This window comes from Ascaphus truei, chromosome 4, assembly GCF_040206685.1.
Source record: "Ascaphus truei isolate aAscTru1 chromosome 4, aAscTru1.hap1, whole genome shotgun sequence".
Classification (NCBI taxonomy): domain Eukaryota; kingdom Metazoa; phylum Chordata; class Amphibia; order Anura; family Ascaphidae; genus Ascaphus; species Ascaphus truei.
In genome coordinates this window covers 32,047,452-32,074,442 of record NC_134486.1, presented here as the reverse complement: position 1 = coordinate 32,074,442, position 26,991 = coordinate 32,047,452, and the positions used below count along the sequence as shown (strand labels likewise).

The 26,991-nt window shown below is 48.1% G+C and overlaps 1 protein-coding gene across 1 annotated transcript in view; it reads left to right on the top strand.

Annotated features, from left to right (window-relative positions):
• The first annotated feature begins 24,836 nt into the window (after positions 1 to 24,836).
• FBXO28 (F-box protein 28) overlaps positions 24,837 to 26,991 on the top strand; it is a 33,868-nt gene continuing 31,713 nt past the window's right edge. The window contains exon 1 of the mRNA XM_075595518.1: positions 24,837 to 25,171. Within this exon, the coding sequence (XP_075451633.1) occupies positions 24,983 to 25,171 (189 nt within the window). The 5' untranslated portion in view covers positions 24,837 to 24,982. The remainder of the gene's footprint in view (positions 25,172 to 26,991) is intronic.

The following is a 26,991-nucleotide window of genomic DNA, read 5'->3' as shown; positions in this document are numbered from 1 at the left end:
GTTTGACATCACAGCGCTGGGCGTGCTCCTCCCCTGTACCTCCGCAGCCCCCACACGCGCACACACACCATCATGTGGCTGCCACCTGCACTATCCTGTTCGGCCGCCCGCGCACAGCTTCTTCAGCTGCATGCCCACGCACAGCTTCTTCGACTGCCCGCCCGTGCACAGCTTTTTTCGCCCTCCTGCGCATAGCGTCTGCCGGCTCGCGCACACCAGGTTTTGCCGCACGCTGCCTGCGCCCCCCCCCCCCCCGGGGTGCGTCTCCCAGTTTGTGCACGGCTGCATTCAATCACAACACACAATCACAACACAGACACAGCACAGATACTCAATCACAACACACTTTCAATCACAACACACACAACACACTCAATCACAAACAACACAGACACAAGACACGCTCAATCACAATCACAACACAGACACAGCACACTCAATCACAGCCAACACAGAAACAACACACACTCAATCACAACACACACACACAACACACAGACTCAATCACAACACACACATCACAACACACACAATCACAACACACACAACACACTCAATCACAGCCAACACAGAAACAACACACACTCAATCACAACACACACACACAACACACAGACTCAATCACAACACACAGACACAACACAATCACAACCAACACAGACACAACACACACTCAAATCACAACACCAACACACATACTGTACACGCAATCATAACAGTCACACACTTTCACTTGGGGGGTACTAAGCATGCTCCGGTCCCCCGTGTGCTGCTGCAAACTGGGGCGGGGAAACAAACAGGAGGAGGAGGCCCCACCCCGCAGCAAGGCCCCACCCCCGCAGCAAGGCCCCGCCCCCGCAGCAAGCAGAGAAGCAGCCAGCACGGAGCTTGCGCTTGTTCAGCCGCGCACAGCGTCTGCCGGCCCGCGCACACCAGGTGTCGCTGCACGCCACCTGCTTCCCCCCTAAATAATCTTGTGTCCCCCCAAGGGGGCGCGCCCCCCAGTTTGCGCACTGCTGTTCTAGAGATTTTCTTGGGAGGCTGCGGGCGGTTACAGAGGCCCCGCACTCTTCCCCAAAGTTATTTAAATTAAATTAAATGCCGGGGGACCACGCGAGGCCTCTAACTCACTTACCTTGATTCAGACGGCTTCTGGTGATGCAGCATCAAATGACGCCACTGGGTCCCATGACATGACATCACATGACCCCGCAGCGTCATTTGACGCTTGATACAAGGTGAGGGGCGAGCGCGAGCAGTGGGGGAGAGCAGGCAGGGGGGCACAGGGCAAAATGTTTGTGCACCCGTACTCTAGATTAGAGTGAAGAGAGCTGTGTGTTTGTAAATATGGCTGCTGGAGGTGATGTTACTTTGTATCAGGGACCCACATGGTCATCTTTTTTTATTTACCACCAGCAACTTGAAGCAGCATTACGTGTTTGTTTTTACATAGATTTGAAGCAGGGAGCCTCCGAAGCTGAGCCATGTTAATTTCAGTTGCAGGGACCCCCTGCTTCCCAAGAGAAGCAGATTCCTGCTTTAACATTATTTTATTTTATTACAGATCATTTATCAGATCAAATCAGATCATTTATAACACTGTCCCTATCAGTGAGGTCGAACATAATCATCACGAATATTTCTGCTTCTCCGAGATAATGGTCCATATTTACTAGAAGCTACTTCCCAATGTACCTTCCATGCTGGAAAACACCCTACTGTCCCATTTAAGTGAAAGGGCCAGATCGGTCCATTAAAATCCTTCAATAAACATACAAATAACACTATGCCAATTGTCAACCATTGTCTTCCATCTGTCCCCACTTGGAGCTGTTAAAATGTACAGTAGCATTTTTGCTATTAAAATGAACAACTAATTAGCAGGGAAGGTTGCCTGATTGTATAACATGATTGTATAACACTTTGATTGGTATGCATGTCATAACCTTGTCATCCGAGGAATGTATATTTTGAAATGTGTATGTTTTTTTTACGAACCAGGAAAACACTGTAGTTTGGTGCCTATATATTTAGAAACAATTTGCATGTGTGCATCTTTCCACCTACTCAGGGAAATGTTTACTCACGCGTTAATTGCTCTGCCGGCTTAACCTGAAAGCAGCAGTAGAAGAACAGAGTTCATCAATAGTGCTCTAAATGACTATGGATAATGAAAATAACAATGTCAATACAGATATTCTTGATAGAAGATGTCTTGATGCAGGCTAATAATGTACAGGTGAGTATTGGGTATATAGGTGAGCGCTGTGTAAGGACATATATATTGAAGTCCTAGAGGTGTTGTGAATGAAGAGTGTTAAGCTCCATCACATCACTCCTAATGAGGACAATGTCACACACGCTTGAACCACCCTAGTGTATACCTCCAAAATAGAATAAAGGATAAACTCACATGAAAAAAGCCTGGTTTCTTCTTGTTGGTGGCGTGCATCCGGAAAAGTGGTAGATAGGTGGGTATTCTGCTGGAGGCAGTGTGTCAGAGCACAGCCATGAATGATCAGGAAAGCAGCTTGTGGTTAAAAGATATTCTTTATTCAGACATCATGGTGCAGTCAGAAAAATGGAGGGAGCTCTTACGCGTTTCACGCCTCGTTGGCGCTTCGTCAGAGAGTGAAAAAGTAATGCTGGGACCCCCTTGATATAGTGCCTCTCATTGCGTTTCAAATTGCTCACAGCCGCGGCTCGATTGGCCGGAAGTGACGACACCGGAAGTCAGGAACCGGATGTGACGCGACGGGCTCCATGCATGGATGGTTTGTTTACAAGCTATGCTTGTAGTCATGGAGATCGCAGCGTCATCACTCCGTAGCAATCACTCCCATTGCTACGGAGTGATGACGCTGCGATCTCCATGACTACAAGCATAGCTTGTAAACAAACCATCCATGCATGGAGCCCGTCGCGTCACATCCGGTTCCTGACTTCCGGTGTCGTCACTTCCGGCCAATCGAGCCGCGGCTGTGAGCAATTTGAAACGCAATGAGAGGCACTATATCAAGGGGGTCCCAGCATTACTTTTTCACTCTCTGACGAAGCGCCAACGAGGCGTGAAACGCGTAAGAGCTCCCTCCATTTTTCTGACTGCACCATGATGTCTGAATAAAGAATATCTTTTAACCACAAGCTGCTTTCCTGATCATTCATGGCTGTGCTCTGACACACTGCCTCCAGCAGAATACCCACTTAACCTGAAAGCAATTAGTTTAATGTCTCATAAAGGAAATGCTAGTTGATGCAACTGAAACATGCATAGGTTTGACAGGATAAATAGGTAGCACACCTCAAAATATGGTGTCCATAGATTGGATTTTAACCCCTTTTTATTATGTACTCTCTCTCTTTGTAACATTCCTTAATGATGCACATATTTGACATTTACATATTTTATTTTCCCCGGGAAGATAATGAAGACAAACTCACTATCCCTGTCCCGCCTGTAACCCGCAACCATCACAGGTCATCTTAACTTCCTCCTCTCCTGCTTCCCACGTCTTTTCTCTTCTTGCCATCCCCACGTTGACCTACTCCAGTCTTCCAAATCCCACTTGTTTCATTCTTCTCCCCCCCCCCCCCCCCACTCTCATCATCAACCCTCGGCCCCCTTTTACCTTAGGGGCAGTTCAATCTAGGAAAAAAGTAAACTAAGGACAGTGGCAAGTTAAATAGGATTAATGTAGCTGACGGACACAGTTTTAAAACAAATCAGACAGATATAAGTGTAGCGCACTTCCCCCCACTTACCTGTGGCTGAAGGGAGGTCTGAGCCTCCGCTGCTGGGAGCCTGGGGTATACCTAATCCATCTGGTGGCAGCGCCTCCACCTGCGCGGGATCCTAACAGTGTTGGATAACCCCGTCACAGGACACAATGTAAGGAATACACAACTGTATGGTACAACAAGTTTACTGAACATGTAAGAACAATAATAACAGAACCACTCAGGCCTCACAGGGCCGTACCCCCACACAGTACCCACAACCACTGTGTCCACACCCCGGTAGGGTTCACCCCAAAGTACTGAGGTGCCCTCGGCACCCAACCACCCGGTGTCCACAGGAGCCAACCCACCCAATGTATGTGTGACAGTGCTGCCCACAAGAAGTGTTACTGTTGGTGCACTTGTACATGGGGATACCTGCCAGGCGCTTCAGCACCTGGTATTACCGACAGAAGAGAACCGTCTGTACCATGCCATCGCCGTCCGCGAAGGCGTCCGCCTCCACGTAGGGTGGTATCCGGTTGGAGTGTCCTACTGTGCTGAGAGTCTCTGGCCTTGCGATGGTGGTTCGGTCCCAGACCACAGGTCGCAACTGTTGTGCGGCGTTCCGCTGTGTCACTGACACTAATGATGCTAAGTGGGTAAATGTCCCTGTCTAAGGGGCCTGTCCCTATAGCAGCCACAAGCTATTTGGGAGTCGGGGCCTAGCTGGGGCCTAACAGGGGGTCTCTGGCCTAGTGCAGGGGCCTACTGACACCCTGCACCTACACCCTTACCCTCTGATGTCCCAGCTCCGACTGGCGTGGTCTCCTCAGCGTGCCAAATTGTATCCACTACGTTGCAGGGGGATCCAGCCTCGGGATTGGCTGCTGCAGCCCATGTTTCTAGCAGCGACAGGGGCTGCTGGGGATTGTACTTCCCCTGCGGAGTACTCATTGTAATGGTCGCCTCTGTGTAACTCTCTGCGCATGCTCAATGTGTGCAAAGATGGCCGCCGCACTGGGGACCTATCTGCGCATGCATGCGCATACTAAACAAGGCTGCGCCCGGCTATGGTAGCCGCCGCGGATCTCCGGCGACCCAGTCGCCCCTGCCTCAACATCCCTGCACCTCCCTGCCTACGGCGGGCAGCACCCACGGAGGTAAGGGGGAGAGACCAAAGGGCCAAGGGGAAGCCCAAAGGGGAGACCTGGCCACATAAGTATTCTAAAATATTTTTTCTCTTTTTCAAACTGTTTATTACAGTTGTTGGCATTGGGTACAGAATAGAGAAGGGGGGTAACATATCAGTATTACAATGGAGCAGCACGAGGGGGGAACATCTATTGGGTACATGTTCGGTAACCTACTCAAGGGGCTACCGGCCGGTGTTATCTAGTTCCCATAGACATGGGATAAACTCATATTTAATATATAACTATTTCAAAAGAGGAGAAAAAAACCCTCCAAAAATCCATACAAACACAGGGTAAATTCTGCAAGACTGTCAGTCAGTACCTCTAAACTAGTCAGGATTATACTCTGGGGGTTTTTTTCTGGTATTATCTACAGGAGAGCTGAAGCAAGGGCAAACCCAGGGTCATCTGTGTATGCTCGCCACAGGCTCCACACCCTAGAGAATTTAGGGCTTTCCTCCTTAGGTTATTAGTTGTTAAATCATAATGTTCACAATATGACTCTCAGTCATTTTCTGGTGAGGGGGCTCGGGTTTTAACCAGTGCGCACAGCAACGGGTGGCTGAGAGTATATGCATCATTTGTTTTTTTTCCTGGTGTGGATAGGTCAGGAGGCACCTTATTCAGGAGGGCCAGTCATGGTTCCAATCTCAACTGCGGTGTGAGGGAGTTTTACAAGAGGTTAAAAAAACCTCTCACTCTAGCGACCCAGGAAACCACGCCCTAGCTTATAAGTCTGCTAACTGATTGGAAAGGGGAGGTTTAAAAGGCAGGCAGCAGACTTCTTGCTCTCAATCAGTGAGGAAACAGGCTCCAGAGCGCCTGTCTGTGGGAGAGCCCAGATTCCCTTGTGAGGGAAATTGTAAGGGATCGGGGGACACACTCCCTACAGCGGGTCCCCGTCGCCCCGGCTCCCAGCACTGCCGCACGCTCCAAGCGCGCTTCCCGCCTGCTCCTTACCTGCTCCGGTAGGGTGCCGTTCCTCTCCTCTGCGGCACACGCCGCCGCCTCCCACATGCTGCCGGGGCGCGCGGGAAAATTACAGGGCGTGCGCGCACCCAATCCCCTTTGCCGTCCTCCCGCACTTCTGGCTCCACCTCCCATCAGCTGCAGGCAATCTCCACCACTGGCTCCCATGCTAGGCACCTGAGCCTATCCCAGGGCCCGCTCAGTCATGCCCCCGCTCCGCCTCTTACTCCCATTGGTCCACCTACATATACAACCCCAACCTGCCCTCTCCTTCCTCGCTCTGCATAGTTTCTTGTGGCCCTTGCTGTACGGAGTTCTATGCCTGGCTCTCTTGTGTCTTGCTGCTCTCGCTCCAGTCCCTGCCCCTGTATGCTACCCTTGGATTTGATCTCTGCTCTCGTTAGACTTCGTGTACCTCGCCACCTCCTGGACTCGGCTTTGGACCTCACTACGCTGTTCTCTCCTGTCCTCGACCTACGGCTTTCGGATCTCATCACTCGGACCTCTGGCGCCCCGGACGCGGCAAGTATCTGGCTAACCCTTTTCTCACCAGACCCGGAAACGCACCCTACCACACTCCGGGCATGCCCTCACTGCTGTGGGTGCGTGTTATACCCTTACCCACCTCAGTACTGGGGATTGGCCAGGTCTGCGGGCAGTTCAGCGTTACAGAAATAAAGGACTTTTATTGCAGGAACATGTTGTGTGAGCTCCTTTCTGACAATACTGTACCTACGAGGCTGCTACGCCACATATGGTGTAAGAGTGGGACAGCGCCTCCTCTGGTCAGTATAAAGAACAAACCTGAAGTTAGAAAAGAACACATCTGGAGATAGAAAAGAACACATCTGGAGATAGAAAAGAACACATCTGGACCTAGAAAAGCTGATAAAGTTTCTTGCTGAATCCCAGGTTACACAACAAGAGCTTTTCTTCAACGTAGGGAAGCGCGGTATAAAAACCGATGAAGAAAAAATAAAAATACAAAATAGTGAAATAGATTCTTTAATTGGAAGGGAATTCGTAAGTCAATACCTATTACTACTCACATTTTCCTTAATAATAACTGAAAAATCCAAACTGTGGCCACTTCTGTGGAAGTGATCTGGTAGTCAGCAAGCTTGCGGGGCAACAGAGAGGGATGCAGTACTGCAGATGTTCTGTGCAAAAGGGATTTTGATCATTCAATAAAATCAATGCAATTGTAAAGACTGTGCACTCACATGCTGACCATACTTTTAGTAACACATAGATGCGCGTTACAGGAGTTCGCAACGATGCTCGTTTGAATCTCTCCGCCTCTACACTGATCTGTGCATTGACGTCTTGGCATCTCACGTGACTGCTTGGTATCCCGGATGTGTAGGAGGTCCCGGGTGATCCAACGGTGAGGAGAAAACGCCGCTCTGTCTCTCTGACTCCCAGACTCAACGCGTTTCACCACAAAGGCTTCCTCAGGAGTCAATTGACTGCGAACTCCTGAAACTCGCATCTATGTTTTACTATAGTTAACCACAGTAGTGTAAGGGTTCCGGTCCTGGCTTTGGCTGGAACTCACCCTTACAGGGCTATAGAGCTTCCAGGAAAAACCCTCCCTGTACTGGACAATTGGAATCACCTGGTTCTGGACTAACACTGCAGTCTGCTTCATGCAGCCTGCTATGCAGCTCTGTCCCCATTGGCTGCCCGTGCTATTCTATCAGGAAGTGTCTGAGCATTATTCTGGAATCGCTGTATTCCTGGTAACCAGTGCTTGCTTCAAGCATCTCCGTTTGGCGCACCTTGGGTCTTCCCGTTTCTGTGCTGAAGCGCTGGATACCCAGCAACATAGCTTTTTGGTTCCGGTGTCTGCATACCCTGCTTCCAGAGGCCCTCATCACTGCCTGCCCTGCATCTGTGCTTATCAGAAGCAAACCATGTGATTGCGTAATGCTAAAGACCCCAACAGTAGGATAAATGAATGAATGAATAACCAGATACTTGTAGAGGGGACCCCTAAACATAAACTTGATAGAAGACAGGTACTGGGTTGCAGTCCCGGATGGTCAGCTCACTAATAAGTGACGCTGTTGTTAACAATAACACCAGGAAGATTGAGCATAAGAACACCCTATAACGTACCAATTGTCTAAAGTCCTGAACAGGAAAACATGTAGCAAGCGATTGACTCACTCTGAGTGCTGCACAGTCCATGCTATCCAAAGGTGAGGGGTCCCCAGGTGTGCTTCCGTCCAAGGGGTAGGCTAGTAGAGAAGGAGAAAAACTGGAAGAGCACTATCGTAGGTATCAAAAAGGTAGAGAGGAGGGTGCGTATCCCATAAAAAGATTATTTATTGGTCATGGAAAAACAGGGCAATGGAGAGCCCTACCAACGTTTCACGCTTCACAGAACGCTTTCTTGAGAAAGCCTTCCTTGTTCCTGAGTACCTCTCATGCTGGGGCATCTACTCTGGATCCCCTGCGCCGTAGCTGCTCTGTTTCGGAGACCTTCCCTTGCGCTGAAGCACCTACGTTGAAGCTCTTCGCTGAAGCTTTCCTGGTACCGACCCCAGCCTGTGACCTCAACCATCCTCCTGTGCCGCCTGCCTTGATCCCAGCCTGTGACCTCCACCATCGCTACTTTGCCTCCTGCCTTGACCCCAGCCTGGATAACGTTTACCCTACCTTCACCAACCCCGACTACCCAGAACGACGGAATCCACAATCCGGACCCGGCTTCGCAATCCCAGATTGGTGTTTACCCATCCCCACCTCAGCCTCGCGGTGCGGTCCAGGTTTGTGGCGAGCACATTCGTTACACAGCCAGATAACTTATTAGAATTGACTTTCTACTCTATATATTATAGATCATGTCTCACACTGCAGTTCCACGCATTACATGACATATATGTATGTTCTAGATACATATTGAAATGATTGACATATTGTCTAGTAATGTAGACATTAAGACCATATACACGATATGAACGATTACTGTCAACAATGTCAAGTATATGCACAAAAGCAGCCTTTGTTTTAAACCATATTTTTATTTGTATTACGTGTTTTTCCTACTTAAACATTTTTATATATGTGTTGAATTGTTATTTTTCCAAATGGAATTATTTTACCATCTTTCAGATATGTTGCAGCACTCTGACAGAGGGCCCTGATTGCCTTGACACCCCATCCCCCGGGGTGCTTTCCCAAGGGGAGGAGCTTTGGTGCCCGGCATCGTACCTGTGGTTTCTGGTAGACATAGGTTTAAATACCCTGTACTTTACTCTCAACAGTTATTCTTTGACAAAGCGTTTTTTTTTGCGTGAAACGCGTCAGAGTCCCTGCTTTTTCTGCCGTGCACAACCTGGATGGGCTAATAAATTGTTTTTAACCAGCACCAGGTTCTAGCCCTCTAGTTCTTTCTGTCCTACAGAGCTGTGTCCCATTTCTCTCCAGCTGAACATTCCGCTTGCAGTGCATTGTGGGAGACAGTCTGGGTCATTTGGGTCACGTGAGTAAATTATTCTTACAAGTGGATTTACAAACAATTATTATGTTTCCCACATGAGAGTTTATAATTTACACTCTATAAGCGTAGTCAGGGTCGCCAACAGAAATCGTGGGGCCCGGGACAAACATTTTAAGCAGACCCCCCCCCCCCCCCCGTGTCGGCGGTATTGCCCGCCGCCCTCCCCCCCCCCCCATTTCACACCTCACGAGCCCCCTCTCTGTCTCCCCCCTTCCCATATATTTCTCTCCCTTCTGTCTCACCCCATTGCATGTATTTCTCTCCTCTGCTTCTCACTAAGGCTGCGGCCCCGCTGGCGCTGAGCGCGCTCATGCTTGGAAAGCGCTCCAAGCATGAGCGCCGGGTGTCCTGGCATTTACGCAAGCGCGCACGGGGGGGTATTGCGGGTAGTTGAACGTGCTAGAAAGTTAGTCTTTTTTGTTTACATAAGGGCTGAGCGCGGGTGAGCGTGTGTGCCCGCGCATGAGCACCGCGTGAGCGGGGACTTACATATACATGCAAGTAACCGCGGTAAGCGCCGCCCACTCACCGCTAGCGAGGACGCAACCTTTCTCCCTCTTTTCCTCAGTCACACCCTCTCTCCTCTCCCTCTGTCAATTACCCCACGCTCACTCATTATCCCCTCCCCACAAGATATACCAAAAAACTTCCCACCCCCAAATACATAAAAAAAGTCCCCACCCCCTCAAATATATACAACCTCCCCGCCCCCAAATCGATACAATAAACCCACCCACACAGTACAGGCATACCCCGCATTAACGTACGCAATGGGACCGGAGCATGTATGTAAAGCGAAAATGTACTTAAAGTGAAGCACTACCTTTTTCCACTTATTGATGCATGTACTGTACTGCAATCGTCATATATGTGCATAACTGATGTAAATAATGCATTTGTAACAGGCTCCCTGCTTGCGCACAGCTTCGGTACAGGTAGGGAGCCGGTATTGCTGTTCAGGACGTGCTGACAGGCGCATGCGTGAGCTGCCGTTTGCCTATTGGGCGATATGTACTTACTCGCGAGTGTACTTAAAGTGAGTGTACTTAAAGCGGGGTATGCCTGTATATACACACACAGTGTGTGTGTGTGTGTATATATATATATTATATATATATATATATATATATATATATATATACAGACACACAGGTATAACCGCATCAAAAAACCTCAGAGAGTCACTACTGATCAAAAGCCAAAAAATACGCCAAAATGAGAGCAAATGGCGGTGCTATGGGAAAAATTAATATGAACACACGAAAAAGACAGAAATCCCAATAAAAGCACTCAGATCACGAAAAATATAATTTAAATGCAAAAGGGTTTATTAACCATGGACAAAAAGAACACATGAAACATACTAAAAATAACATACATCTGAAAAACAATACCAGACGGGGAAAACACAGTCATCTCAAATCCCACAAAAATGCTAATTGTACCAAAATAAAACACCAAACAGGATGCCCAGATGGCAGAAAAAAGGGGGCAGAGGAGGATGATCTATACACACACAGAGGGAATCAGAGGATCCCACTGGGTATGATGACCGGCCGGTCCTAAATAGATCCTAAAAGGGGCCACAGGTATATCAAAAATCAATAACAATTCATGAATTATAATATACATATAGAAAAACCTGATATGCAGACATCCGTGAAAATCAGGAATGTCACATATAAATACAAAGTAGTACAGAGCAAATATGATATTTATCAAACAAATGGATACTCAAGTGAGGGCAGACATTGTCACCCAGAGGGTAATCAAAGCACTGAAAAAATGTGCAAACATGTGCTCTCCCTCTAATTAAGCGTAACTAATTAGCTGCTCACATACAGGGATGAGAAAAACATCAAACCACACTCATATAGCAAAAATGATTAAGTAATCTACTGATGTGCAAACAAATGCTAAGTAAACCAGTTAGTTCCAAATGGAAAAAGTAGAGGCTAGGTAAGGAGGACTTCACCACACGTGTATGTGGGAAAATATCTGGCATAGGGAAAACCCTAGAGAAAACGGAGGACAGTCATGGGTATGCAAATAATAGCTTAGGGAAAATATCACCATGTGCGTTTCATGTGCCTCCGTTTCGGGTATTCGTCAGTCCTCCATGATCTGGCCACGAAGAGGTTAAAGCAGGCAAACCACCATCGCCGAACTGGATGAGCAAAATAGCTGCTGAGAGTGGAGTGGGGGAGGCTGAAATCAGCCAAACGACTGTGTCCCACGTCTGGAAACTCCGACAGCTGTTTCACCACACGGGCTTCTTCCGGGAGTATAATTGCTGTTAGCGTGTAGCCGATTTAAAGCGCCGCGCATGAGGTGACGTCACGGGTCAGCATCCCTCATTGGACATATAGATCACGGTGTCGGGTTACTCAGGGAGCAGTGCAGGAGCGGCAAAGACTCATTTCAGTTGCTAGTCAAGCTGATACAGTTATCCCTGTTATAGGAGCTTGCATTGGTCTGTAATGAAAACAAAATGTTAGTTATGAGAAGTCAACACACGGTCTTATGTGCATTCTCATTGAACTGCACCAGTACCACAGGACACCAATCCTATTGACATAAAAAGGTCAAAGTTACAAATAGGAGAAGATATAAAATGAAACACAAACACACAGATATACCAACACCCATTAAAAAAAATTTGCATAAGCGTGTCAGTTATGAAAGAAGCATATATACATATTTACAGATGTGAAAAGTAAAAGTACCAACACAAAAAAGTGTCCAGATGCCTAAAGCATCGTTTTAAGGTTCTAAAGTCCAGTACAGGGAGAGCATGCAGTAGCATAATACAGGGGAGACCTAGAGAAACATAGCGTACCCCATATAATCATTCAATCCCCGGGGTGTAAGTGAATCCAATTGAGTGATCCACCTGCACTCTTTTTTGAGTAAGTTCTTCTCTAGGTCTCCTCCACGGATCCCCAGTGATACTTTGTCAATAGCAAATGCTGCCAGAACTGAGGGATCAGAGTTATGCACTGACATATAATGTCGGGCAACGCTGGTGATCTTTCTACACGCCAGAACATCACGGGATGCATTTTTGATGTTCCGTACGTGCTCTAAAATACGGAACCGCACTTCCCTTGTTGTCATACCTACATATATGAGTTGGCATGGACAGCTCATGTAGTATACAACACCTTTTGATTTACAATTCAGGAAGAAACGGATGTCAAACTCCTTTCTCCCCGTACTGTCCCTGAACGTAGATGTTTGGGACATGTGTTGGCAAGCCGAACACATGCCACATTTGAAAAAGCCATTTTTGATTTGTTGGTTAAGGAAAGAGCTAGAAGGGATAGGGGTATAGTGGCTTCTGACCAATTTGTCCTTTAAATTTGGGTATCTCCTACTTGTTAAGCTAACAGAGCTGCCCAAAATAGAACGTAAGTCACCATCTGATAGTAGTACATCCCAGTGCTGGTTAATAATCTTTCTCAAATTCACCCATTGACAGTTGTACGTCCCAATGAAGCGAATCGTGGAGTCTCTAGATCCCCGAACCTTGGGTACCAACAGAGAGTTCCTATCTCTTTGTAAACTGGTCTGAAAACCCTGGTTAATCTGTGTGCGGCTATACCCACGGTCCCTAAAGCGTTTCTGCAGTTCTTTAGCTCGTCCTCTGAATATTTCATCAGTCGAGCAATTACGCTTCACCCGCAGAAATTCGCTGCCCGGGATACCATTAATTTGATGCGCCGGATGCGAGCTGGATGCATGGAGTACAGAATTAGTAGATGTGGTCTTCCTATGCATATCTGTAACAATCCGGCCTTCTAAGTCAATGCTGATTCGGAGATCTAGAAAGTCCACGGCCTCAGTGCTACAATGTGTGGTGAGTTTAATGTTGAAGGCGCTGTAGTTGAGAAGATCGACGAACACCTCCAACTCTGCGGCAGAACCCTGCCAGAGAATGAAGATGTCGTCGATATATCTCAACCACAGCAGGACATGGTTAGTGAGGAACAAATTGTAATCCGTGAACACCACTTCCCTTTCCCACCACCCCAGGAAAAGGTTCGCATAGGAGGGCGCACAGGTTGCGCCCATCGCCGTACCCCTGACTTGAAGATAAAAAGAGCTCTTGAAAACAAAATAATTGTGTGTGAGTATAAATGATAAGAGCTGCATGAGCGTGTTGACAAGGTCTGAACTCAGATTCTGCATTGATAGGAAGTACCTGGTGGCGTGCAACCCATTCTGATGTTGAATACATGTATAGAGACTTTCTACATCACACGTCACCAGGATAGTCTCCCTGTCAACCGTCACCTGGTCCAGCCGTGACAACACGTCCATTGTATCACGGATGTATGATGAGAGGCTCTCTACAGAAGTGCGTAGAAAGCAGTCAAGGTAACGGCAGATGGGCTCAGACAGCCCCCCTATGCCAGAAACAATAGGACGTCCTGGGCGGTGGGAAGAGTTTTTATGGATCTTAGGAAGTAAATACAGTGTCGGAACCACTGGATGTTTCGAAATGAGACCTTCATAATTACGCTTCGTCAGGATACCAATTGAAAAAGCTTCCAGAAGGATCTTATCAAGAATAGCTTTAAATTCACAAGTCGGGTCCCCTGGAAGATCTTTGTAACATGTCCGGTCCCGAAGTTCTTATAAACCTCTGCCTCATAAAGATTCTTGGGCCATAAGACGATATTGCCCCCCTTGTCGGAGGGCTTTATCACAATGGTTTTCATCTGTTGTAGGCTTTCAATTGCCAACCATTCAGATTTGTTAAGGTTGGTCTTACTGATCTTATCCGGCAGTTTGGAGATGTCCTGACTAACGAGTTCCGAAAATACCTCAATGTGAGAGGATGTCTGTATTGGTGGACAGAAGACAGATTTTGGCCTCATATGTTTGGCAACTGCTACTTCATTGATGGCTGATTCAGCACCTTCCTCAATCAGGGATGTCAGAATATTCAAATTCCGTTCATGGATAGATGTGAGACTTTGTGTTTGAGATACTTCATACTCTGTAGTTTTTAGATAGTGTTTAAATAATAGGAGTTTCCGACAAAAAAGGTGAAGGTCTTTAATCCACTAGAATTTATCGCAGGAGTAGGTGGGTGAAAAAGGTAATCCACGTTCCAGTACACTGCATTGAATTGGTGTGAGTGCAATGTCGGATAGGTTCACAATGGTTAAACTATCCTCTGGTATCAGAGATGTCATTTCTTTTGGGTCGTATGTCCAGATTGATCTCTGTCGTGAAGTTTTCTTTGCTCTCCACCTCGTTGTTCTTTTTGTCTTCTGCGGCCCCTGCCTCTGAATTGAAAAGGAGGGCGAGAGGATGATGTGCTTTCTGACCCTGACATTTGTGTACTATCAAGATCAGAGGAATCAACATCTGTTGTAGTTGCGCCAGATTGGCCAAAAGATGTAGTTTGTCCTGTTTTTTTAGGGTAACGTTTCTTACTGGACTTAGGTCTACTCCATTTATACACTTTCCCATCTTTGTAATCCATATAATCTCTTTCAAACTTTTTCCTTTTAATGGATTTAATTTCTTCCTCATACTTTGAAACCTCTTTTTCAATATTAAGGACACTCTCTGGGTTAGCACTTCTTAGGTCTGTCTTAAGTAAGGCAATTTGTGGTGCAATATCTTTTAAGACAGCTAAGTCATGCTCAATTAGAATATTAATAAGCTCAAAAGAGCAGGTTGTAAGATTTTGTTCCCATCTATCTTTCATATCACCATTCATAAGGGGAAAGGCAGGAAATACCTGCACCCTCAATCCACGAGGAATACATTTATTGAGTAGATATTTCTCAAGTGAGACTTTATTCCACCATGTGCGCATTTGTTTAAATAACAGTGTCTTAAGTGTTGTGATTTGTTCCATTTCTGTGCTATTGACCGTAGTAGTTGATGTTATAACTACATTAATGTCAATAGAGAAAATGGCGTCGGCGCTAGATGCGGTTGAAAAAAGACATCCGTCCATCAATTTCAATATTGCATTTAGCTCACTCTTCTTTATTCAAGTCATCTGGGAAGAGAGAAAACCTGAACCCCCCTCATTGACCGGTTCTACTGGCCTGGAATTTATAGTGCGGTAGTGCATTTGTGTTCTTCATGCACCAAGTCCCTTTGGTACCTAGCAGAATTGTAGAGACCCCTTTAGAAATGACAGGTGTTAACATTGTTGGTCCCCTGGAAAAAAGTTCTGCAGTGTACCAAAATATACTCTCTCTCTTCTCCTGTCTACCCCCTCTCTCTTCCCCTGTCTCCCCCCTCTCTGTTTGTCCCTCGTTCCCATCAATCCAGCTCCCCCCCCCTTTACAGGTCCGGTCCCCCCCCCTCATTTACCAGTCTGGTCCCCCGACCCCTTTCCAGCTCCGTTCCCCCCTCCTTTACAGCTTCATGTGTTGTGGTGTCTGTGTGTGTACCTTCTCCCCCCCCCCTCTGCTTTTTCCTCTGCCCTGTCGCGAAGGGGGGTGGGGGGTGGTTGTTGATACCTGCTCGCGCTCCCGGCTTCCCGGCCCGGCCGCTGGTCTGGCCGGGGGGGTCGATACCTGCTGGCGCCGCCGCGGGTGGGGGTGGTGGTTGTGGTGACAGCTGCTGGCGCTACCCGTCTTCCCAGCCGCGGGGGGTGGGGGGGGTTTGATGAGGTACCTGTCAATTTGTGTGAGGCGGTGGCGTCGGTTACGTCTTCCCGGCCCGGCCGCGGGGGGGGGGGGAGTGGAGGAGGAGAGGGGGGATGATGCGGTACCTGGCAATGTGTGAGAGGCGTCGGTCAGTGTGTCGGCGTCGGTTACTCGGCGGGATTCGGTGTGTCGAGAGGTGAGGTGGAGGAGGGGGGCGTTTGAGGTGAGGCTGTGGCGCCGAGGGGCGTGCGCCGCTGGCCCCACGGTGCACAGGCTGGGGTTTGCTGTGGGTGGGGGGATGTGAGGAGAGGTGAGGTGGCGGCGGCACCGAGGAGCGGGCAGCGTTGCTGAGTGTGACCAATGAGGCATGCGGTCTGTGTGTGGGGAGGGTTGTGAGCGGGTGGGGGGTGAGAGAAGCGCCGGGTGAGGGAGTGGCCTATGGGTGGTGAGAGCCGTGGTGAGGAGAGAGTCCCCCGCTGTGTCCCGGGCGCTCGCTCCGCTCCCCCGCTGACTGTAGCGGCGCCGGGGGGGGTGGGGGGTGGGGGTGGTGTGGTGTGTGTGTGTGGCCCGTCACTCCGCCTCAGGCCAATGAGAGGTGTTGGGGGTGGGCGGGCCAAGGGAGCAATCTCATTGGCCTGAGGGATACAGGCCATGCAGACATACAGAGCTTTCAGAAATATATACAGGCATACCCCGCATTAACATACGCAATGGGACCGGAGCATGTATGTAAAGCGAAAATGTACTTAAAGTGAAGCACTACCTTTTCCCCACTTATTGATGCATGTACTGTACTGCAATCCTCATATACGTGCATAACTGATGTAAATAACGCATGTGTAACAGGCTCTATAGTCTCCCCGCTTGCGCACAGCTTCGGTACAGGTAGGGAGCTGGTATTGCTGTTCAGGACGTGCTGACCGGCGCATGCGTGAGCTGCCGTTTGCCTATTGGGCGATATGTACTTACTCGTGAGTGTACTTAAAGTGAGTGTCCTTAAACCGGGGTATGCCTGTAGTAGATTATGCTACCAGGTACCAGGAAGCTATTCCTTTAAGAACATCATCTGCTAAGGTTACAGCTACTAAACTAATTAAGGTATTTTCCAGAGTCGGGTTTCCTACCAAAATTTTAACAGACCAGGGGACAAATTTTGTGTCCAGACCCATGAAGGAGGTCTGTGGCCTGTTAAAATTGAAGTTGGTACGAAACCTCGGTTTATCATCTGCAAACAGATGGAATAGTCAAGTGCCTCAATAAAATGCTTAAAAATATGTTAAGGAATATTATATCCACTGATATATGACATTGGGATGAACGGCTTCCACCTGCTTCTCTTTGCTATCTGAGAAGTTCCCCAATCTTCCACAGGGTTTTCCCCTTTTGGGTTACTTTATGGAAGACAACCAAGAGGGGTCCTGGATTTGGTAAAGTAGGAAGAACAAATCCCAAGGGCAGACAATGTAGTACATATGTAATGAAACTCAGAAAAAAGGTTAAAACGTTTAGGGGCATTTGTACAGGAAAACCACGCGTGTGAAAAGTAGGACCTGTAGACAAGGGGTGCCAGAAGCCACCGGAGAGCAGATAGGAGGCAGTTACAGAGGCCTCGCGTGCTCCCCCGGCATTTTATTTAAATGTTGTGGGGAAGAGCGCAGGGCCCCTGTAAGCACCGCACCTCCCCCCCCCTGAAAATTTGTTGTGCACCCCTGCCATAGACTATGAAATAATGCAGGGAAAAGAAAAACAAATATATATTATGTCAATCTTTTGAAGCCCATGAAAGCTCGATAAAGTTTTTTTAAGTGCCAGGTTTTTTTCATTGTACCTGTGCAGGACAGGTCTATTGAGACCTTTCTCCCTCCACTGTAGAGATAAATAAGAATACTCACAGTTAGTGTTAGGACCTGCATAGTGGTCATTCCGTGACGTGGCTACAGGCTAATAACGCTTTGGCCAAAGGCTAAATGACCCTTACTTTTGAGAATACTAGCATTTTAGTATTTTACTATGTATTTTCTGTCACATTGGAGAAGAAGCCTACGCGAAACGTGCGTCAGAAGGGAGCGCCATGACGTCACGCATCACGCGACTGCCTACCGAGTGAAAGCCTGCTTGAATGTGCATTGCATATAGCAGCCACGCAGCAAACACAGATCAGCACGCATCCTTCTTGGAATGCATCCCCGCAGGGCCCGCACAGATACGTTTTGAGGGTCTTCTCTCCCTCTTTCTGTCCTCTCCCTACCCTTCTCCCCTGCCCACCCCCCTCACCCCCCCCAGTGACACAGGGGTATGTTTTTGAGGGACAAGGTAAGCGGGTATTTGCATTTCATTTTACAGGTAGCTATCTGTGGTTAATATGCCATATCTCCGCAGGGTCAGCCTAGATTGGTGTGTAGGGATCTGTACTTTTCTTTCCCTCCCCTGTGTGTAGTTAATTTGCCACAAGGGTCAGCTACAAGCGGGGTCTCTATACAGACACCCAACTGCTACATTATATGTATGTGTGTGATTTAATCATCACAGGGCTGGCTGTGATCTAAGAAAAATGTTTGTCTCTGTTTATTTGGCACTACACTGTCACTGATTGTTTGCAAGTGGTCGCTGCCTCTATACTTTAGGGCATTACACTGCAGCCAATTTATATGGCATATAGGGTCACCATACCCTATGCTGAGGGTGGTTTGCGTGACCTCACTGGAGGCAAACTGTGGTACCTACTGACCTAACTTACTTGAACTGGTCACCCACTGCCTTAATAGTTCATTAGCACTTACTGCTATCATTTAATACGATTTTAATGTTCTCGCTTATTTAATCTGGTCCTATTATTTTAATGCAGTATAATAAATAGTGTTTTAAGTTTACAACCATACAATACACAACAGACCAGTACCACTACTCTCCTCGGTTGTCTCTAACTATATGTAGGTACCTTCCCCCCACACAGACATTGAGTGCATGCTATAGTGACTTATCTGGCAGGTAGTGCCTTTACGCCGCCGGTGTTCTCTCTTCTGTATAGGATTCATTGCCCGAGTGCAGGGGTCTCCAAACCTGCCTAGTGCACCTGTCTGGATCTTTGACCTGTCATACTCGGTAGAGCGGGTTCCACCCCCCTCCCCCTTTGTTAAGTATTTAAGATACCAATAATCGTGACGTAAAGTATTGATAGATACGAAAGTTGGGAGCCACGCTTTCCGCGCGTTATAAGCGGATTCGCGTTGTAACAGATCGCATTATAACGGCGTTGAGCTGTATATATTTATACACACACACACAATGTGGTGTGTCCTGGGGTTAGGGCTTACAGGGATTGTGTGTGTCAATATGAGAGAAGGGGTTCCATTTGGGACAAGGGGGAGACCCCAGGGAAAAAAGGAAAGGTGTTCAACTGGGGGAGAATCTTTCCTTACAACAGAATGGAGAGGCACAAAATACAGTTGTAGGGGTGTTCTGGTTTCCCCTCTGTACCTCCGCTGCAGGGCGCAATCATGGGGGGTGCTGTGAGGGAGCGTCCGGAGGTTCTGCGGCGGCCCGATAGCACAGGGCGCCGCCATGTTGTAATGGGCATTGCGCAATACTCATGCGCGACCGGAGGCACGGAGAGAGTTTGCGCATGCGCAGTGTAAGCGCGAGAACGGCTGGCCAATAACCAGGAGGCTCTGAAGTAAAACTACAATTCCCATGAGCCTCAGCAGAGCCACATGACACCAGGGAACGAATAGGAGTGCCGGGATTGCTGGCAGGCAGGAAAGGGAAGCGTGGGGGAGAGACCACGCTAGCAGAGGGCGCCGGAGGAGCAAGGAGAGAGGTTGTGTGTGTGCAGGGGGTCAGTGACCCACCTGCGTAGGCCAGATTTCCCCTCAGGCCCCAGTGCAGACCCTGAGTCACCATTAGCTTGTGGTGCTGCAGGGAAAGCCCTAGAGAGAGACATTATATTCCCTTACTGTATTAGCAGGCAGGGACACAGTGTTCTTCCTGAGCTGCGGTGTGCGATCAGCGGTTTGGGCTCAAGCTGCTGGACATTTCCAAACTCGTGAGAGACTACGCTGGATCGGCGGATCCTTTTCGAAGTCTGTTACCGGCTGCTGGAGTAGCCGGATGGTATTTAATAAGTGCACCAACACCGGTACCTTCCGGCGCTGATCCCGCCTTGGGGGAGGGTTCTTTGGGGACACTGGGTGGAGTGACCGAGGGACTGAGTCTATACATTAGACACAGTGTGGGGTGCACGTGGTGGTGGGAAGTGACATTACTCAATGTGGAGAGTGGCCAGGCCACTGGTGTATATTTACTGAATATCAGCTATTCATGTTCTGTGACTATATATGTTTTATCCCTAATAGGTGTACGCTAAGGTTTTGCGATTACTTATTAGTAAAAGGTTACAACGTTGAGGCTTGCTATCATTATTCTTACCTAGGGGAATCTCACTTATTGGGGATCCTGGGTAAGTGGAGGCGCTGCCAAGAACATATTGTCACCCCAGGCTCCCAGTTAGCAGAGGCCTAGATCTCGCTGAGCCAGCAGGTACCTACAGCACAAGTAGTCTCTCTATATCGGCAGGAAAGAGGGCTCCACAGTTAAACAATTTCTTGATATGTTCTCCCCATTACCAGGAAAAACACATCTGATTGCACACCATGTCCAAACAACCCAGAAAGAAAGTGAAACAAATACCTTACCAAATTCCTGAATCGCTGGCTGCAGTGGAAGCACTGTATGCCAAGAGATAATGGGGAAAGGCGGGGTCGCAGACCTGTCTGAGACATGTGAATGTGCTCACAAGTGATATTTTTATTTGCTGAAAACATAAGGGAAGCAGTAGAAACAGTCACCCTCACTTGCCTGGCCTGCAGTTCCCTTAAACCCCCACCGGGGAATGCTGCTGCCTGTCTACTCGGAATCCCCCTCTGCGGTTCCTCTCACACTGAACTATTTATTTTGAACTGTCCGTTCTATTCCTCTGAAGGTGTACTGCAACCTGCTTTTCTTTCTCAGGGAAATAAAGGACTTTCATTGCAGGAACGTGGTGCGTGAGCCCCTTTCTGACCCTGCCTACAACGCCGCTTTGTGACACGGGTTAATTAATTTATTTTAATTAGATAAAAAGTTTGGTAACACGGTGGTTAAATGTGTGGGCATGACCAGCATATATGGAACAGCCATCAGTTAAGTCCGCAACCCCGAAAACATATAGGGGGAGGTATTACTTCCCAGCTTATCAGACGGACAGGGGTCAGATTCCATTGATATTTAAGTTTGTAAAAATGGTCTTTTAATTGGAGTTCATATTGAACTCTAGGAAGCAGCTACACAGATACTGTATCATTCCAATCATCCATATCTAATGCACCTCCTAGCTCTTCCTTCCACCTACCCATAAACACGCATTTGTTATCTGCGTTGGGGGGGGAACACTATTCTGTACAGTGCGGACACCATCTGTGAGGATTCAGCATGATCCGTGCCTGGTTTTGTGCTACGGTCCTGGTTTCTTCTACAACTTGCCCTCATTTGGCTGTGTGTGGCCATCTTGATTCCTGGCAGTCTCCTATTTAACTTGTAGGATATCGTTTGAGTGCAGCTCCCAGGAAGCATATTTACGTCTCCTATTTAAGGCTGCACTTCCTTCAGTACGCCCAGAAAACCAGGGATCCCAGCGCTTCTTCGTTATGGAGGAGATCCCACAATGTGCAGAGGTTTTCTGAATCAGTGTTCTATTCAGTTTGAACTCCAGCCCTCCATATTTTGCACCCACCGGGCAAGCGTAGCATACGTAATCGCTTTGCTTACGGACAAAGCCTTAGCATGGGCTTCTCCACTGGGAGTCTCAACTTATTAATGACTCTGTTGCCTACTTAGATTCCTATCAAAAGCGTATTTCCCACCCCAGGCCGAGCGTCGTCGGCTTCCTCATAACCCAGATTCTGTTTCATCCATCTCCACGGGAGGTATCACACTGAAGCTGGAACCTGAGGTCTGGGTCTAAGCCCCAACTGACTCAAGTCCCAGTTTCAGTTAGAATTTCCCACACCCGATTGGCTCATCACAGACAAGCCCTCCCTCTGTGATTGGCCGACACAGCTCGCTCTATGATTGGCCCACGTAGCATCCATGCTCTGATTGGCCAGCATTTATTATACATTCTCTGATTAGTTGGCAGCCGACCTACATAGTTTCAGAGTGAGGCCAAGGTCTATGTTAAGAGTTGCCGATCTCACTTCCAGAGTTCATTCTGATCCTGACGTGCAGGTGAACTAAGTGGCATGCTCCAAGGCTGTTCCAGAGACCCCTGAAACTGAGGCTGGGAGCCTAGTTGATTGGGGATTTTGAAAGTGCTTTGTGCTAAGGATTTGTGTGTTGCTGGAGAAGTGAAGAGCAGGACTTTCAAGCAGGCGATTTGAAAGTGCTCTGCCACGAATTGTCCCGGGTCCCGACTTTTCCGGCACCTGTCTCGGTTTTCCTCTGTACTGCCTGAGCATGCGCTTGCCGGCCTCTTGTGCGCGTGCACGATTGGCAAGCTCCGATAACGCTGCAGACCTTATTCCTTCCAAGGTTGTGTTATATTTATATCACTTAGGTATATATGGGTTATATTCCCTTATTGCAATAGAGGGTTTCTTTGCACACTTAAAATCCGTTTTTTTTCCGATCACGCATAAGCATGGTTGTCGGCAAGTGCCAATCTTGCATTTCCATACGCGGACGGCAAACGCAGATCGCACATGCGCAGTTGGCACATGTGCGACATTTGTAGTGTGACCAGATGTCCTGGTTTTATTGGCTCTGTCCTGACTTTTTCGGGTGCTATCCTGTTGAGACCCCTTTTTTCGTCTGCGAGCTGCAATCGCGCATGTGCATGAGCAGCAAAAGCTGGCCGCGCATGCAAGGTCAACAACCGCTCTTCGCGCATGCGAATGCGTGACATTTGTCCTGGTTTTTGCCGGGACAAATATGGTCACCCTATTTATATAGCGCCATCCAGGTACATAAATAAAAAACACCCATACAAATCCTCTATTCGCACCCTCTATCTACTCCTTCCTGCTGCTAGGGATCTCCCTAATCCTGAACCCAGACATACACACCTGATCTCACCCATGCATCCCTGCCATCTCTTCCCCTGTAAATTGTGTTAACCCTCTCATTTTAATACTGACTAACCTTAAAACTCGACCCACACATAAAGCATTCCAATAGCCTGCACTCATGGTTACTGTCCCACACTTAGACACTCCTATCACCCATTGTGACCCAGCACTGCCATCTACAGCACGTATTCCCTCACCTGCTGTCTCTGTAAGTTCCCCATCAACCCGGTTAGATTGTAAGCTCTTCGGACAGGGATTTCCTTTCCTATTGTCTGATTTTGCTGCACTTATTGTATTATTATAATTCCCTGTACTGTATTCTTTGTGAAGCGCTGGGTACACTTTTGGCGCTATATAAATAAAGACATACAATACAATACATAATGCTTCACAGCAGTATTACACGTGACATAATATAACATACACTGAGAATAAACGCTTCAGACATGAAAGTAACAATAGAAAAGGGAACTTACAATCCAAGTCATTTTGTTGTACACCTGTAACAGTGTTTCCCCCACTGGGTGGGAGATTTGGCCATTACGGTATGTGTGGTGCATGATACCTGCTGGTAACAGGAGGGCTGAGCTGTCCGCCGATGGTAGTGGGGACACAGGATCAGGTTTTGGGTACATTACCCACATGGTTCTCTTGCAGTGCAGCGCCTCCATCTGCCGCAGGCTCCAAGATGAATGGAGGCGATCTCATATGGTAGCAATACTTCCCCTCCTCCCAGTAAAATCACACCCGGGCAGGAGGTATATGCAAACAGGAACGGTCTTTATTGATACGACCACAACATATTAGTGGCCTGCTCGATTACAGCTTCTCAGGTCAGCTAGCCACTGGATGATGGTCCCTGGACAACCACTACAGGTCAGGACCCCTGCAGCTGTCCTAGCTCTTCCTGACTTCCCTATCAGAAGTCAGGGTATAGGCCCACACTCACTCTCCCCCAAGGAGAAGAGGCTAGGGAGGACCCCAATCTCAGGCTCTCGGTTGTGTGACCTTGCTTCTCTCAATGGGGAGAGGCACTACTGAATTTGGGGCGGTACTGCCTTTAAGTACAGCCAGGAGGAGGGCACCAGGTCTGTCCCATGATTGGACACGCTCAGGCCTGACGTCACCGCCTCCCACTGTGACTCAAATGCAACACCATGGAGTGAGGAAAACCCATCTTAACTGCTGGCAAGGCCTGTTCTTACCAGGGCTTACTGCCAGTACCAGGCCAGGCTCGTAGCCACAGGTGGCATGGCTACACACCTATTTATAATTATTAAGAATGTTTGTTTCCCGATCCACAGTAATGTAAGACTCAGTTTCTTCTTATATTTTAAAGTATTGAACACCATATTGTTAACATTTTTATCATTGGGTCTTATAACGGCATATTGCTGAACACAATTATTTGATGTTTCGTCAACCACGCCCATTCTTTGACCGCCTGTACCCCCCTTTCTGTTTTTTCCTTCCCCCTTTTTTTTTTGGGGGGGGGGGTCATTTGTTTTAGTTTGACCACCCCACCCCAGTTCATTCACCCCCATGTGCTTCCCTGCTACTGTACCCTCTGTTGGGGATCAAGTGGAAGAGATTGCATTTTAATAGAGGATAAAAAAAAAAGTGTGACTGTTCCAATGGATGAAAACATGAATTGAAATGAATCCACAGTGTGACCCTCAGTCAGATTAGAGCTAGGTGGAGGACAGAGGGAAGGAGCACGGTGGTGTAAACAGAACCCAACGCCCACCACTGGCCATCCTACAAAATGGCGGCCTCCTTTCATGGCGTCATAAGTAAGGGGAGGGTGAGGAGGCCACGCCCGGCGGAAGTGATGTCAGTCGGCGAAGCCCTGTAGGAGAAAAAAGAAAGATGGCGGCTACGACGGAGGATCGGGGAGACGAAGGTGGAGTGGGGTGTCCGGGGTCTTCCTGTCAGAGGCCGGCCTCCCCCTCCCCGGACCAGCTGCACCAGAGCAACACGCTGCTCGGGCTGCCGATCGTGGCCATCGAGAACATCCTGAACTTGATGAACTACGACGAGATCAGCCAACTCCGCCTGGTGAGACAGAGGGAGGGCTGTGGTACCCCACTCGTCCAGGGATTCAGTGGCACCCCGAGCAATGTGTATATGACCCCATCACGGAGGGTGATGGTGTGTGTGTGTGTTAGTGAGAGATGGTGTGGGTGAGTGAGAGATGGTGTGGGTGAGTGAGAGATGGTGTGGGTGAGTGAGAGATGGTGTGGGTGAGTGAGAGATGGGGTGAGGTGTGGGTGAGTGAGGTGTGGGTGAGTGAGGTGTGGGTGAGTGAGGTGTGGGTGAGTGAGGTGTGGGTGAGTGAGGTGTGGGTGAGTGAGGTGTGGGTGAGTGAGGTGTGGGTGAGTGAGGTGTGGGTGAGTGAGGTGTGGGTGAGTGAGGTGTGGGTGAGAGGTGTGGGTGAGTGAGTGAGGTGTGGGTGAGTGAGTGAGTGAGGTGTGTGTGGGTGAGGTGTGTGTGTGTGAGTGAGGTGTGTGTGTGAGTGAGGTGTGTGTGTGAGTGAGGGGTGTGTGTGTGTGAGTGAGGTGTGTGTGGGTGAGTGAGGTGTGTGTGGGTGAGGTGTGTGTGAGTGAGTGAGGTGTGGGTGAGTGAGTGAGGTGTGCGAGGTGTGAGTGAGTGAGGTGTGGGTGAGTGAGTGGGTGCGGTGTGAGTGAGTGAGGTGTGTGGGTGAGTGAGTGAGGTGTGTGTGGGTGAGTGAGTGAGGTGTGAGTAAGTGAGGTGTGAGTAAGTGAGGTGTGAGTAAGTGAGGTGTGAGTAAGTGAGGTGTGAGTAAGTGAGGTGTGAGTAAGTGAGTTGAGTGAGTTGAGTTGAGTGAGTTGAGTGAGGTGAGTTGAGTGAGGTGAGTGAGTGATATATGGTGTGTGTGATATGGTGTGTGTGTGTGTGTGTGTGTGTGTGTGTGTGTGTGTGTGTGTGTGTGTGTGTGTGTGTGTGTGTGTGAGATATATGGTGTGAGATATATGGTGTGTGATATATGGTGTGTGATATATGGTGTGTGATATATGGTGTGTGATATATGGTGTGTGTGTGTGGGAGATATATGGTGTGTGTGTGGGAGATATATGGTGTGTGTGTGTGGGGGAGATATATGGTGTGTGTGTGTGGGGGAGATATATGGTGTGTGTGTGGGGGAGATATATGGTGTGTGTGTGGGGGAGATATATGGTGTGTGTGGGAGATATATGGTGTGTGTGTGTGTGTGTGATATATATGGTGTGTGTGTGTGTGATATATATGGTGTGTGTGTGTGATATATATGGTGTGTGTGTGTGTGATATATATGGTGTGTGTGTGATATATATGGTGTGTGTGTGTGGGAGATATATGGTGTGTGTGTGTGGGGGAGATATATGGTGTGTGTGTGGGGGAGATATATGGTGTGTGTGTGGGGGAGATATATGGTGTGTGTGTGGGGGAGATATATGGTGTGTGTGTGGGGGAGATATATGGTGTGTGTGTGGGGGAGATATATGGTGTGTGTGGGAGATATATGGTGTGTGTGATATATATGGTGTGTGTGTGTGTGATATATATGGTGTGTGTGTGTGATATATATGGTGTGTGTGTGTGATATATATGGTGTGTGTGTGTGATATATATGGTGTGTGTGTGATATATATGGTGTGTGTGTGATATATATGGTGTGTGTGTGATATATATGGTGTGTGTGTGATATATATGGTGTGTGTGTGTGTGATATATATGGTGTGTGTGTGTGTGATATATATGGTGTGTGTGTGTGTGATATATATGGTGTGTGTGTGTGTGATATATATGGTGTGTGTGTGTGTGATATATATGGTGTGTGTGTGTGTGATATATATGGTGTGTGTGTGTGTGTGTGT